Raw genomic sequence first — 15,966 nt, 5'->3', positions numbered from 1 at the left:
TTGTTTTTATAATGTATACAAAAGAATCACCTACAATAATTTTGGGGAATAAGTATAAGTCTTATAGAATGTATTTTAAATGTGTAAAGACCCATGCGTTCACGTCGCGCAATTTTTTATTATCTTGTGATGGAGAAGGAATACTTTTAATTTTTATAGGGTCTTAATAGTCTATCTCATAGTTATTTGTTGTTTTAGAATCTTGTAAGAAACATGAGACATCTTTTGATAAGATAGCGTTAAAACTTATGGATTTGAGTGCAGTGAGGTATTTTATGTACGCAGGCCAGTGGCGTTATTTAAGAGTGTGTGTGGGGGGGGGGTAAACATATTGAATGGTTTTAGACGGATAAATGGTCATGATCTTAACGTGCGTGGATTATACAATGCCCTACTCTAAAATGACCCACTATTGCTGGTGTATGGCCAGGAGGGTGTTTTGGATGTTAAAAAATCAGAAAAACATTAATATATGATTAGTTAAGGTATTAGTAGTTAGTACAGTTTTCCGAGTATTTTAATCTATAAATAAGACTTTGAATGGTGTTACAACTTGCTTCTGAATTGTCTTCTCTTGACTATTCGTAACTACCTGTTAAATTATACTGCCAACTGCAAGAAAATAATGTAATATTATCAAGCTACAAACCAGTGTTAAGAGATCTGAGAAGATGTTGAGACTTCTAACCAAAACTTAAATTAAACAGTGGGAAATAGGCAGGAGCGTGTAGTGAATTAGTATAAACATGAATCATTTTGTATTATATAAAATATCTTTATGTACAAGAAACATACATAACATACATAATATTAGTTGTATATCATTATTTTTGATTTCAACTAAAGATGTAGTCCTCTTTATGATGTTGATTCTGTATTAAATCTATAAAAAAATAAAAATAAATTTTACTAATAATAACTTACTTTTATGGGTGGTTTGTAGATCACATTTTAGTGTCAGTTATTTAGTTTTTAAGATAATTTAGTGGTAATAAAAATAAAAATTTTCTTAAATTAAATAAGTATTTTTAAAGAAACAAAGGGTGAATAATCATGCAACAATATTTTTACTTCTTGCAAGCAATGAATCATTCTTGCAACTGTATTATGCCAAATTGTACAGTATTCTGGAGTCTAGACTTCACTTTATATAGACGATACCTTATTGTATAGATTTTATGTTTTAAATGTATCTTATACTAATTAGTAATTAGTAATTACTAATTACTCACAAATTGTATTGAGGAACGATTGCTTTGTATTATTAAATAATATACATCTTATTGCAAAACTTTATTCTCAATATTTCTTAGGAAGTAATAAAATATATTTCATCTATTGACAAAACCCCTGGTACAAATTTAATGGGATTAAATCTTAACTTCAGAACTGCCAAAATTTAACAAACTTTCAACTTTAAAAAACTATAAAATTCGGTATTAATTAATAGTCAATATATTTTTTGTATGAACAAAAACAAAGTTGTAATTAGGTTAGATTAGTACTAGGATTTGTGACATCTAAAATCATAAAATAGACTAAAAAAACGTCCACATTTTTCCGATTTAGTTATAAAATACCAAGTATTTAAACCAAACCTTTACTGAATATATTATTCCAAGACTTCAAAAACCAATTACAATTTGTCTACTGGCCATTACTTAATTTGTCTCAATGCAGAAAACATACAATAAAAAAGGGAAATTATACTATTGCCACTGAGAGAGCGCAACTAATTTTCACATCCAAATGATCAAGTTCTGTGGTTTTGTACCCAAATTTCTCCCACTATATCATCTAGTTTGGTGGCGACGTCACTGATGAAAGCAGCGACCAGCATTTAAGTAGGTTTAGTGGTGGAATTTGCGCGAGAATAGACAACTATTGAGCAACTTTTATTGTTCAAAAATTAAACTTTAAAATATTCTTAGGTAGTCGAACACAATGTAAAACATTTATATCCTCTACTTTATGTTAATTAAAATGTAAGCATCATAATAGTATCAAACTATTAATAGGACGTCTCACCCGCATATGTTGTCTCTGTCTAACGACATATCAAATTGTATGCTCAGCAGAACACGGGCAGTAGCTCCGTTAGTTTAAAAATTTGAGTGAATTTACCTCTTATAAAATTTAAAGGTAAGATTATTATCTAGATAACCTCATAAGCTTTTTATTATATTTTTATTTTAAAGTGAGTTATGAGCATTTTAACATTGTAAATTGTTTGTACATCTTGAAATAGTCATAACTCGCTTTAAAATTAAAATATAACAAAAAGCTTATGAGGTTATCTAGATAATAATCTTACCTTTAAATTTTATAAGAGATAAATTCACTCTAATTTTTAAACTAACGGAGCTACATGTGTTCTTCTGAGCGTACAATTTGCTTTATTGTACGCGTGTAAGACGGAGAAAACATGCGGGTGCGACGTCCTCTTAACTATTATTTTATATATTATTATGATTAGGTATGATAAAATAAAATAATATTAAATTAAAAATGATGTTTGTTTGAATAATTTTAAGTTTGGTTAGATTAGGGTTTACGATACTTTGACAATGTTCTGTTTTACACATCACTAAAAATAACCTAAATATGCAAAGATAAGCACTTCCAAAATTAATAAATATTTGAAATTGCAGTAATACAACACAAGTCACAAATAGCAATAACTTTCTGTTAGATTAAATGTCTAAAAAAACTAAAAAAATAAGCAAATGCCTCAAGTCTTGAACCTTAGTTATTATGATTTGGTTACAAATATACAATAAGTAATAATAAAGCAATAGAAAATTAGAAACCATAAATATTGTGCAATGAATATAATTATTATGATTACCTTACTCTTTCAAAATGGTTAGATATGTAGCATCAGTCAGGTGTACTATCCTTCTATCTGTAAATAAAAAAATATAATTATATAATTCAAAGTTGGAATAAATTGCAAATGTATTTTACATAAATAAATAAACTAAGGGATTCTCCCTGATGTAGATTTCTATTATTTAAAGTATATTCCATTATTGAGATGTTGTAACTGGTCACAGTAGTATTTTGTAAAATAAAACTGGGGAGGCCTGTGGTATATAGATAGCCACCCATTTTGTTGGATAGTATGTTAAATTGAAAACCGATGAAATTGTATACAAAAAACAATACGAGTGGAGATGGAGACCTATATTTCTAAGGAAATTATACAATTTATTTATAATATCATAATTCATAAGTAATTTGCGGCGTAAACAGCTTTATTTTAATCTAAATATTATAATTTAATATTTAGGGTGGCTAGATATTAAGTACAAAAATAAGGGAATTAATCTTTATAAATGTTTAAACATCTATTTTTAATGAAATGCCTAAATATTTAATGTTTTAATGATAACTGAATAATGTAGTTTACAAAAATAATAAAACAATCTTTTATGGAAATTTGATCACAATTTTACAAATACTTTTTAGTATTTAAAAGTATTAACTATAATACCTATGTTCTATCAATAATATAAAAGCAAATATTTTAGATCCATTAAAAAGAAAAGTAAAAAAAATATTGTTCTACAAATGCATTATGTATATAATATTGGTATTTAAAACAGATATATGAAGATTATATTTTTAATTTTGTGTTATTTTCTTTACATATTTTTCTATGCATGAAAATAGACATATTATTAAATAATGGATCAATTTAAAGTCAGGGAAGCTTATGTAAAGACAACAGGAAATACTTTTGAAATGCGGTATATTCCTGTATAATACGAGACAATTCTGTCCACCATATAATATTTTTAAATATTTAACTTACTTGCACATCATATTCAATTCCTTTGCTTTTCAATTTATTTTGTAAAGATTGAATGCGTCTTTTTAATGCAATCTTACTTTGTTTTTCTTTTTTAGGGTCTAATGGTCTTTCCATTGCTTTTCTTTGTATCGACCTATTTTTAATTGTTAAAGGAATATTATTCTTGTTGCTACGCCAAAATGTGTTACTTTTTACTTGGTTTGGCTCGAGGTATTTAGCTAAAAATATATAACACTTTTAAAAATAAAAATTTACATATTTTGATTTTTTCCAATGAGTTTTCTTACCAACAAGAATTTTCTTATGCATCAAATAGTTATTCATGGTTTCTGCAACTACCTTGGCAACTTCAGGGTATAAAAACTCGACAAATGCATATCCCTTTGCTTTACCTGTTTTCTACAATTATTATCGAAGTTATAATTCAATTGATGTTAATACAAATCTAAGTAAACGTAGAATTGAATGGAAAGTGAGACAAATACCTTGCTTTTGGGAATATTAATGTTTGTGACTTCACCAAATTGTGTAAAATAATGTTTCATTTCATTTTCGTAGAAACCATGAGGCACATGTCCAAGATACACGACACCCCTATCATTGGATGCCTTTGTGGTTTTTTCTTTAGGCGGTTCGGTTTTGTTAAGCTAAATCAAATAAATTAAATGAACTAACACATGGCATTCAATATTTTAAAATTCTAAATGTTTATTACTTATATCAGATGAGTAAAACACATACACTAAAATATAACCATTGTTAAATACTATTTTCGGTGTTTACTTACTTTTATAAAACCACTTTTAAACATATTTGATCTTGATGTGAACTGTGAAGAAAAACAAATAAGAATTAGAGTTGTAATGGTCGCGACTGAATTATGTATTTAAAATATTCGGTTAAATCAAATAACGACCTTTAGGTTTTTAATGAAATGAAACTTTTCCTTCGGTCCTGATCATAGAAATATAATGGAAATTAAAATAGAGTGAATAGTGAATAGACCGGGAGTCCGGGAGGCAGGAATGATAATTTGATAGGGATTTTACGTATAAATCATTGAAGCCAACATGTGTGTGAAAGAGACCGAGAATTTGAGGTTTTTTCATAGAAGAAAAAATGTCTATACAATTTTTTTTAGTGCACCATACGACTAAAACATAATATCCATGTGTTCCTAAATTAATCAGATTGGCCATGAGCATGGCTTAAGATAAACAGGTTACGAAACGCAGCTGTGATTATTGAGGCTCTAGTCTGTCAATTCTCGGATACCAGCGAGAATGATACCCAGCGCTCCATGCGGTACTATTTAGCTTTATTTATAATTTTCCATGATACTTTTTGATTTTGCATTTTTGCCATGTATTTTAGTTTTAACTTGCCCAAGTAAGGCAGTAAACTGTTTACCGTAAACAACACAATATTTTAAGATTTTTGAAAATTTTTGAAAGTTTCTTTTTGCCTCTATTAATTTTATTTTATTTTTGATTTTCAAAATATAATTTCACATTAATTCTAATTGTATTAGGTAATCATATATGATTTCTATAGAACATACCGAGATTTGGCTACTACCATTACCGGACTCCCATGTTGATGTAATATCACTAGGTTTAAAGTGGTTTGCACAAACTCTTAAATTCCTGTTTAAAGGACACCCAATAATATTTTCCCAAACATTCAACATGTTTTTAGGAACACCAAATTTAGATGCAGCACTTTTACTACATCCAGGAACACAACACTTGTTGGAAACTATATTGGAATAAAGAAAAATAGTCGTAAAGTGTATAAAATAAACTACTAAAAAGTAAAACGATGAAAAATAGAAATTGGTGCAACACTACAAAAGCAAATTATTGAATATTGTATTTTGTATTGTAATCTTTATTCTAAATCCCAAACATCATGACAAATAATATATAATTTGTCATGCCAAATATCCATTATCCAATAATGAAAATTCGCGGGTAAATGTTTAACATTAATAATAAATAAAATTGTTTTTGGCCGTAGGAACGCTAGCTACTATTCTCACACGGGCCATCAGCTGTTTATGTACGAGAATCTTTGGGCATAATTTCTGTTGTATAGTTTTAATGGGTAGTTTCGTAACCTGTTTATCTTAAGCCATGGCCATGAGTGTTCAATTATGAGCCAAATAGTTAATTAAATGTATTTATAATCCAATTTTGTATTTGAAATACTGGTAGAATCACAGAATAGATTAAATCGCCTCCCTGGACAAGATGATTTTGCATTAAAAAAAAAAATACAAAATATAGCCTTATTATAACATATTATGTATTATATTTTCGCTTGAAGTATTCGCAACGAATTGTGTATTATTAAATTTATTTAACTATTATAATTTGAATTTAGCAATATATAAAACCATTAAATTTAATTATAATAAAATATTATATTATAATTTACGCTGTGTCTAGATACCCGGGTGCCCGTGTAGATAAAGCGTACACGGACTACGGACCCATTCGTGTATATATTCGATACCCGAATTAGTCGAATTGTTAATGTGCATGCGCCTTAGATACCATAATATTATTTCATGTTTATATGATATTTATGGGCTAACTAGTTTTATTTTATTTTAACTAGTGATGAACTACCAAATTTTTTTTTAATTTTGAAGTTAGGTGACGAATTTATCAATTTCCAAGATTTTGAGAGAGTAAAATTATAATTATAAATAAATTATTATCATAAATTATAATTTATTGTGACGAATTTATCGATTTCCAACTTTAATTTATTGTTTATTACATATTATATTTAAAATGAACAATTTATAGTATTTGGTAATACTAAGTAACAAGTAACGACGAACATCATTATTAACATCTAGTGCATAGTATAAGGAATAATATTATTCCTTAATTTACCATGAATACTATGATCTAGTGTTTTAGATGTTTCAACTTTTAAATTTTAACCATTTGTTAATTGGTTATAAAATATATAAACTCCAAATAAAAAAAGGTGCGAAAATTATTTAAAATATTTATCATTCTGTACATAGGCGGATCCAGAGTTTTATATTTGAATGTGCCCGGCTCATTTTTGTATTTATTTTTTTATATTACATAGGGAATAAGGCTATAAACAAATCACATCACATTAAATAATGAAAAAATAAATGAAATACAAATTACCAAAAGTATTATCATTATTATTAATATTTTTTTATCGTTATCAGCGCGACGTCGATTTCCAAGAAAAGGCAATATTTTTTCGCTAAAAATAGTTACCACCGCCATTAGACTGACCGTGACGTTTTCGTATTGACGACCATAAGCGTGCGCACGGGGGTGGCAGGGGAGGCGGTTGCCTCCCCTGCGAGATTTTCCTCTACACCAAAATATAATATTATACCTACCAATTGGAGAAAATCGGGTGGGGGGATTGGAGTCTGGACCTCCTTAGCTAAAGTATTGCCTCCCCTGCCAAGAATACCTACGCACGCTTATGTTGACGACAATAACATTGAATAATAATATCATTTAACAATAACGTTAAACAAATACGTGTAGAACTGTAGACAATAGACAGTGTAGTGATTTAAATTCTTCATTAATAATGTAAAATAACAAAATTATTGATTAAAAAATTTATGTAATTATTACTTTTATTAAATTTTCATTATTTCAGACTGATTCAGAACACTGATTTCAGTTATACTTACAAAAAACTAAAATTAAATTAATGAGTATATATTATATTATTAATTATTATTATTTAATATTATTTAATTTTTTCTCTATACATAAGGGTGTGCCTTGGCACACCCCGTAGATCCGCCTATGATTCTGTATTTATATATTATACATTTAAACTAAAAATATTACTTAGTAATAAAATTACAATTAAGTGTTGACTAGTTTTGAAAATTTTTTTTTTTTACTTAATTTATTTTGCTCTCTATTTTAAAATACTGAATACTGCCGCATGCACATTGTAATGTAATATGTTATTATATCAGACATAACATCAGTTTTATGCAGGGAGCATGGAAACAAAAACTGTTTATTATTTTCAGTTATGTGGTTGACTGTTAATTCAAAAACATCAGCATATTTACAGTACTGGGTAAATAAATCTTCTATATACCTAATAAATTCAAATAAATTATGGTTAGGATGTAATAACCAGTCTTTGGATTTTATATTTGTTAGTTCAGCTACAAGATTTGCAGATGATTTTATTGAACTATTGAAATATGTTGTACATTCTTCACACTTATAACGTTTATTTGTAGAACTTGAACTAAAAGAAAATAAATTTATTTAATATTATTTAATTACCAAACAAATTAGAATATACAATGGTTGGGATTAATAATTATTATAATTATTCAAATAATATAATACCAGCCAGTAACACGGTACAGTTACTTCTGTTTAATACTGGCATACTGTTACAACTACCAAAATAATTACTTATAATATCGTCATTATTAAAGTGGAGTTCACACAAATATTTCACAGTAGTTTGTTTGTGGTTTACTTTTGATACAATTTTGGACCATATTTCAGAAGTATCTTTATTTTTCGGAGCTTGAAATATCCAGTATTTTTTAATGTGCTTTCGACTTTTACACAGTAACACATAACAGTTGTTAACCATTTTTAAATTTTTTACGGAGGTGATAAGGATATAAACAATTTAAAACAGTATGTTTAAAGCATGTACAGTATATAGAATGATTTATAGATGTGTTAAAATAACCATATTTATGTTTTATTTTTGAAATATGTAATTATACCATGCAAATTGTGTTTTAATTAGGTTGCAAAGTTATTCTCATAGATTGCGCCAGATCCACTTAAAGGAGCGGTTTAACATTTACTGACCGTACCCCTCATACCCGCACACCCGACAGTATCAAGTCCGTGGTTCGTGGTATCTACTAACTACTTTAGGAACCACACATTTTTTGTAAATAAATAATACATTACATAATTATTTTTATTGTTATTTGATAAGGAGGTCTGACGGTGTTTAAAATTTTAAAAATCGAACATGTCCTTAAATAAATGCAATGCGAAACAAATACGATTAAATAGTAATATAAATTCTTACGGATCTAATAGATTATCTTATTGATGTGACTATACGCTATGTGATACGATGACAATATTATTAAATTAGGCAAGAGAAAACCATCTTTTGACCTAAGTGAAACAGTAGACCGATTCGGGCTTGAGCCGGCCTAAAATCTGAATCCCGCTTTTCTGTCAGTCTATTAATAGTCAATCCAGGCAGCTCTTGTGTTCTGCAGCGACGTCGATTTACAACGCCGGTTTGGGACTCCTTCGCAATGGCGGTAAACTTTATTTTATTTAGGCATATTATTTAAATATTTAAAATTACAGAAGTTAATAAATAGTGCCTCATTAAATATCACATATTTATTGTATTTGCGAATGTAGAGTTTTTGATTGGGTGTATTTACAATACATAGATACTTCCTTAAATATTTTTCTAGTATTAACTGTTGGAACATAACAAGTAGCAATATTATGAGACATAAAAAAAAAAAAAAATTGAGCTTAATAATTTTAATGCTCTTTAAATAAATTCAGTTCAACCTTATGTATTTGTTTGTAAAAATTATTTGCTTCAGGTTTTAATAATACGTTTAATAACTAATTTTTTAAAAATATGAAATTTGTAATAAGTCATAAAAGTTTTCTTTTAAAAATTGTATTCAAATAACTAATTAATTTTATTTTTTTATTTTTTGATATCTGTTAGAGCTTTGTTAATTCTGTATTTAATAAAAACCAATAAACTATATAAAAAAATAAATGTATGTTTATGTATTTTTATTAAACTTGGCATATTATCTACTAGTATCTTCAATAACTCATATCTGTTTGTTTAGACTTTATTGGGTATCCAATTAATTATTACAATGATCGCCATTAATCTAATACATCGTCTTAGTCCTATCTATTCTTTTGCTCGTTGGACACTATGTTCCACAGGGTAAGTAGTATGATGACAATTTTTTTTATAAAAATTCATTAGAGTAAATTTACTAATTTTGTTTGTTGGAATTTGACACCGTAGTTTTATATAATTTTTGTTGTTAGACTTGTTCGTTATTTACACCCTACTGATAAAGAGCTTAGACAGTTATCAGGGCTGAAGAAAAAAGATTCAAAATCAAGTAAGAGACCTATACATGCTCAAAATGATAATATTGATATATTTCAAATACCCAAAAATTTAGACATTGAAGTGAGTTCCTATGTTTATTAGTAAAAATTAAATAAATACAAAAATATCTTTTTTTTTTTTTATATTACCATATATTTTAGTTAGAGAGTCAACCTATTCAAGAACATGAAATATATCAGCTCAGATATTTTATGGAATATCAATGGCTAGTAAATTTCTCTTTATATGCAGCTTTAGTCTATTTAAGTACTGAAATATACTCTTACTATTCACCAATTGATAATGAAATTAATCTTAGTATGTTATGGTGTTCAATCGTCATTGTTTTTACATTGTATCCTTTTATTGAATAATTTCAGATATATTTAAAAATTGTTCTTTTTCCTTAATTTTTAAATATTTAGCAAAATTCTTATGTCTCTGACTTTAGAATACTTTCGTGGTTTTGAATCTTCGGGTGAACGTTCAACTGTAATAGTTGCAGCTTGCATTCATTTAGTCATTGCTATGGTTATTTTAGTCATAGACGAGTCCAAACTTGATGTTCGGTTGGATACTGCGTATAGAAGCTTTAATGAAACTTCAACAGCATTTTTAAACAATCATGGCTTATCTTCACAGTAATTATCAATGTATTACATTATAATAAAAATTTTAAATGAAATACATTTTTGTTTTATATTTTTTAGAGGACCTGCATCAAAGTTAATTGTAAAATTTTTCCTAGCTTTATGGTGTGCAGTTACAGGGGCTATGTTTGTATTTCCTGGAATACGTACAGCAAAAATGCATTGGGATTGTCTTAGGTGACAAATTTAAAGTCATAATCTATTATAATGATATTAACCTTTTATTACCTTTTTTTAGATATTATGAATGCAATGAGTTACATGGCAAATATTTTTCATGTAGTTCAACTTTCATTAAAGGCTTTATGAATTTTAGTTTAATAACTCATTTTTTACTAGTTCTACTTTGGGTAAAACCAATAGCAGTGGACTTATTAACTGCGAAAAATCTTTCTGGATTAAATAAACCATTGTAAATATATTGAAAAACAAATATTTGACTATAAAGAATAATTACTGATTGTTAAAGTTATTATTATTATTTTTAAGAATGACATTAGAACAATTTGAAAGCTTACGTTGTTGGATGGTAGTATTAGTGGTATTTCAAAGATTATATCTGATGCCTACGTTTATGCAAGCTTATCTTAATATGGCTCAAGAGCGTTTGGAACAACAAAAAAAAGAAGCTGGAAGAATTACCAATAAAGACTTACAAAAACAAGTATAATTCTTTGGTTTTTGTTTAAAAATATCTGTTTGTTTAAATTAACTATTTTACTTAATTTCAAGGTGTCTGTGATTTTTTACTACACTTGTGTTGTAGTGCTACAATATGTTATACCGCTCGTAATGATGTTATTTTTCATATTCTTTTATAAAACTTTAGGTAAAAAATTGCCTATATGACTATTTATACAATTAATGTTCAAATTATATAATCAAAATGTTGTGAACTTATTTTTCAGGCAACTTTAGTTGGGTTCAAGTTATTGTCAATTCTTCCCCGGTAATAGATATTAGTAATCAGAATTCATTACTTGAAGCTAATCAAGCACATTTTTCTATTCAGTCTTTGAAACAAGTAAACATTATTAATATTTTTATAACTTAAATTTCTTTATTACAGTATTATTTATTAGGTATTAACAGTAGATGTATACCGAGGAATATTTGGCTTTGCTACGTGGTGGATATGTTTTTCATGGTTTCTATCTCTGTCAGTTGGCGTGTTCTACCAATCTTACTTAGCACCTAAGTAATTACCCAATTAAAAGTGTCTTTGTTTTTGAACATGTAAATACAATTCCTAAGTAAAATTGTTGTAAAAAGTGATTTTAATTGTTTAACAAAAGACACAAATGAAAAGTTTTTAAAAATCAGTCAATATTATGAATATTTAGTTTAATAGTTTTATTTTTATTTAATAATTAAATTAATTGTATATGTTTAAAACATAAGTCAATAAAAAATTATGATGTATATGTTTGTTGGTTTGATAAAATGTAATGTGTTCAAAATAATATTTTAATTTTAAACACTATTCAATTATTATTTGATACAAAGTATAATACATAATATAAAAATATTAATATAATTTTAAATTGTGCACCTGAGCATTTATAGAAGCTTCATTAGCTGGGCCAATAGCTAAAACTGTCATTTGATCTTTTTCAGTAAAAATTGCTGTTGGAATGCCAAATAACTTGCATTGCTTTTGAATACACTCTAATGTTTTTAAATCTGGTGCTCGTAAAACAACTCTAGCACATTTAGAGGGTAAATTGAGCAATTTAGTTTTATTGTACGCAATAACTGATGCAACTGCACACTAAAACAACCATAATTTATTCAATTAAATATATTTAATATAGATGGACTTCAAAAATAAATTACTTAAGTAACTTATGTTTTTATTATTATTTCAAAGAACTATAAAAAATATACAATCATAATCTGAATAATAATTATTATTAATACACTTCAAGATTTTGAGTGAATAAATCAATTTCTTCCCTTTCAACTGGACCTATAGCCATCACGGTCTTAGATCTGGGAGCGACCTGAGTACGGCCTGCATCTACTACTACATAGGTAGTGAATCCTTTTTCAATGGCCAATTGCTGAAACTCTAACATGGTTTTTTCATCTGCTATCTTGAATATATCTACTGGTTTATTGTTTGACTCCCAGCTATTTATTTCTCTTGGTTTTAACCTCAAGCTTTCTTCATAACAGTGCACAATTGCATGTGAGCACTACACAATAATACAATTATAGGTACTTTGGAAAATAATATTTTGGAAAAACTAACTAACAAGGGGCAAAATATCAGTAAAGTGTTCAATAAATTTAATAAATTCAATTTATTTGATTACTTATAAATTAGTACAAAATATAAATTCAAACATCAGCATATTATCCAGATTAGTTCATGTTATCTAGACTATGAACTACCAAAACATTTTGAAAATTTGCATGTACCACTAGACGAAATAGACAAAAATTAAAAAATATACGTTATTTTACACACAATATGTACTGAATCATGGTTGAATTATACTGTACATACTGAATTAATTTTTGTAAGGAACTTCAAAATTATTATGTTATAATCGTTTAGTGCACAAAAATAAAATAAAATAATATTGATTAATGATCAATTCCATTTTTTTATAAAGGAAGATTTTCTTCGTACTACCCATGAACTTCCTGCATGAAAGAGGTTGAAAAACTTGAAGATTGGATTATTAAGCCAATAACTTTACATTATTTTACACCAATATAGATTTTTACTTAAACACAGTACTGAAATATATTTTTACGATAGATGTTTGATTATTCTTACTATACAAATTAGCAATAAATATAGCTAAATAATATTTATATCATAAACTGCAAAAAGATTTTAAATTATAACTAGGCTTCCTGTTTTGTAAATCATTAACATATTTTTATTGTGTATGCAGTTGATGGTAGTAACCAGTAAGTAATGACAAGAGTCCGGATTTATATACAATAAAAAGTATCAAAATATGCCATATAATACGCAGTAAAATTATTAAAATATGCAGTTAAAATCATTAATAGGTATATGCAAAAAATATGTATTTACAAATTTCAAAGTTAAATTAAGTAGGTATGTGAAAAAAACATAAAAAAATAAGATATAATAAAATGTCATATAATAATTATATAAATATAGTTTAATAGCAATGCGAAAGCAGATCCCGCGGCGTCGTCGGTTAAAACAGAAAAAAAAAAAAAAAAAAAATATAGTTTAATATAATGTGTTTTTAATTTTTATTCTTTATGATTAAAATGAATAATAAAATGGTGCTCAAGTGTATTCTCAGTAAAACTATGCCGTCTATCTGTTAGTAAATGTTTATGTATAGAAAATGATCATTCACAATCCACCGACGTTATCGGGGCAAATTTGAAAGAGTTTAAAATATTTGGGTCTTGATAGTTTTCATTTAATTCAACTACTTCCGTTTCCCCTAACAATACTTTGTTAATTTTAAGCAATATTTTTAGGCCCTTGTTTTTGGATGTCAATTGCCGGCACGGTTGTAACTCGAGAACAGTTTACTAAATGTTTATTTAATAAACTGTAGGTAATATTATAAAATTAAATGAATTATAATTTATATCAATACCGACGATATAACGATTAGATTACAACAGATGAACTATCTATTTCTTTTTATACAATGGGATTTCCTCAACTATTTCTAATGTTAATGTATATATAATATGTATTTTAATTGAGATCTAAAACTGTGTCGTTAATTCCGAGTCCTACCCAAATTACCGGCCAAAAATATTTGGCGACTGCGCATTCATTGAAATATGCAACAAATATGTATTTATAGACAAATATGCATTTACAGTAAAATATGCAAAATAAAAATTCAGCAGTGAATTCCAACTTGTATGATTCGTGGAGATTATTAACAAAAATATAAAAAAGTTAAAAGGAAAAAAATGCAAAAACCTATGAATCTGGGCTCTAGTAATGACTAATGAGAAATGAGAAATATGGATGATTATGTATCTAACAAAATTAGATCTTCAATTTATAATAACTGAAAATTCACTTTGGCCATATACCCTCAGAAAAGATACCCTTAATTTATAATAATAAAAATTTGCAGCCTCCACCAAAAAAATATTTTTTAATTCACCCCAAAATTGGGATAAAATAAGAACTATTTAAACCAATTAAATAAAACTAAAATATTAGAGATATCACAAACTGTTCAACCCAAATCCTTAATAGTTCGGTTCAATAATCTAACCAGAGAAATAAAAAATAAATATTAAATATCAATAAATTTGAAATAAAATAATAAATAGGTATCCAATTTTGAATTTTTTAATATTCGGTTCAAGTTTGATGAAATATTTGAAGAGTTCAGTTCAAGTCTAACTAAGTATATAAGTACAGATTTGTTCGAGTTTGTTAATCATAATTTAGAAAAGTTTGGTTAGAACTTAAATATTATGGTTTGTAACATCTCTATAAAATATGATTTAGTTTTAATTTTCTCACTTGTGCTGCAACTTTGCCTTTGCCCATTTTCAAATCATGACGAACCAGTAATGCCATTTTGAATTCTCCATTTGTATTAGGTTTGGCTTCTTGTTGTTGACTTTTACCCACATTTTTTTCATCTTGACTTGTCCTTATAGTTTTAACAATATAATTAAAGATCGTATTGATAGTCAGACCAATCAGGAGACCAACGGTTAAACCGCCATAAAACTTTTCAGTTGTAAAAGTCATTTTAAATACAGCATAAAAATATCACAGGTACTTATATTTAAATTAAATATAATATGACTGGATAACCGATATCCCTTTTTCAGTATAATTGATTAATATCATTAAACTTTTCTAGAGTTTGCACCGACCAATATTATATGTTTATATGTAAATTGCAAATCGTGTAGTAGTGAACAAGAAGTTGATAAGATTATAAAATTATTAATTATTAATCGGTTACTAAGTATTAAGTACCGACTTTTGTGTTCTGTCTACTATTAGACTTCTGAGAAGTGAGATTGTGCTGAAACATAGAACTGTCAATAGTTCAACACTAACACTTCAACCACTGAACCACAGAATATAACAATATTAACAATGCATCAACAGTGTCAATTACTGGAGAAGGCATTGAGATAAAGAATAAATCTCGATCACGATGTAATCTTCTCTACATCGTAATCTCGATGAATAATAATATTATCAGTATTATCATTTATCACAGAACAATATAACCTTAAATCATAATTAAAAGGATTTTCTTGGAGAATAATATACATTTATTAAAAGTACCAAAACGGTTTTACTGTGGTATACGGTGG

The 15,966-nt window shown here is 27.2% G+C and overlaps 2 protein-coding genes across 5 annotated transcripts; one reads left to right on the top strand and one right to left on the bottom strand.

The window, feature by feature from the left end:
* Nucleotides 1–754: 754 nt before the first annotated feature.
* Nucleotides 755–15,782, bottom strand: LOC107173929 (MKI67 FHA domain-interacting nucleolar phosphoprotein-like). Of its 3 annotated transcripts, none has more exons than XM_089220759.1 (8): nt 15,152–15,782; nt 12,206–12,424; nt 4,605–4,646; nt 4,303–4,464; nt 4,105–4,216; nt 3,818–4,035; nt 2,849–2,905; nt 755–883 (listed from the first exon to the last, which is right to left on the bottom strand). In XM_089220759.1, the coding sequence occupies exons 1-7, from the start codon at nt 15,383–15,385 to the stop codon at nt 2,894–2,896; spliced, it is 999 nt and encodes a 332-aa protein (XP_089076885.1). In that variant the 5' UTR covers nt 15,386–15,782; the 3' UTR covers nt 755–883; nt 2,849–2,893. The 3 variants fall into 3 exon arrangements, with proteins under 3 accessions (XP_089076885.1, XP_089076884.1, XP_015380161.2); XM_089220758.1 differs by having other exon boundaries at nt 2,854–2,905; nt 15,152–15,781; XM_015524675.2 differs by lacking the exon at nt 12,206–12,424 and having other exon boundaries at nt 2,854–2,905; nt 15,152–15,770.
* Nucleotides 8,717–12,077, top strand: emei (transmembrane protein 161-like emei). Of its 2 annotated transcripts, XM_015524729.2 has the most exons (11): nt 8,728–9,164; nt 9,726–9,829; nt 9,937–10,084; nt 10,165–10,358; nt 10,429–10,644; nt 10,714–10,830; nt 10,892–11,065; nt 11,143–11,317; nt 11,386–11,482; nt 11,562–11,677; nt 11,736–12,077. In XM_015524729.2, exons 1-11 carry the CDS (start codon nt 9,159–9,161, stop codon nt 11,853–11,855), a joined length of 1,467 nt encoding a protein of 488 aa, XP_015380215.1. In that variant the 5' UTR covers nt 8,728–9,158; the 3' UTR covers nt 11,856–12,077. The 2 variants fall into 2 exon arrangements, 1 of the variants encoding a protein (XP_015380215.1); XR_001506384.2 differs by lacking the exon at nt 11,386–11,482 and having other exon boundaries at nt 8,717–9,164.
* Nucleotides 15,783–15,966: the final 184 nt, after the last annotated feature.

Source organism: Diuraphis noxia, unplaced genomic scaffold, assembly GCF_037042655.1.
Source record: "Diuraphis noxia isolate RWA-SAM2 unplaced genomic scaffold, SU_Dnox_SAM2 contig0002, whole genome shotgun sequence".
Lineage (NCBI taxonomy): Eukaryota > Metazoa > Arthropoda > Insecta > Hemiptera > Aphididae > Diuraphis > Diuraphis noxia.
Note: the sequence above shows the minus strand (reverse complement) of the source record. Positions and strands in the feature narration are given on the sequence as shown.

Bases quoted from the DNA above. Each gene is read 5' to 3' on its own strand.
- emei (XM_015524729.2), top strand. The intron at 10,085-10,164 runs GTGAGTTCCTAT...CATATATTTTAG, and splicing joins CCAAAAATTTAGACATTGAA to TTAGAGAGTCAACCTATTCA. The intron at 11,318-11,385 runs GTATAATTCTTT...CTTAATTTCAAG, and splicing joins ATAAAGACTTACAAAAACAA to GTGTCTGTGATTTTTTACTA.
- LOC107173929 (XM_089220759.1), bottom strand. From the start codon at position 15,385: ATGACTTTTACAACTGAAAAGTTTTATGGCGGTTTAACCGTTGGTCTC. The intron at 12,425-15,151 runs GTGAGAAAATTA...TGGTTGTTTTAG, and splicing joins AAGGCAAAGTTGCAGCACAA to TGTGCAGTTGCATCAGTTAT. The intron at 4,217-4,302 runs GTATTTGTCTCA...TAATAATTGTAG, and splicing joins TTAATATTCCCAAAAGCAAG to AAAACAGGTAAAGCAAAGGG.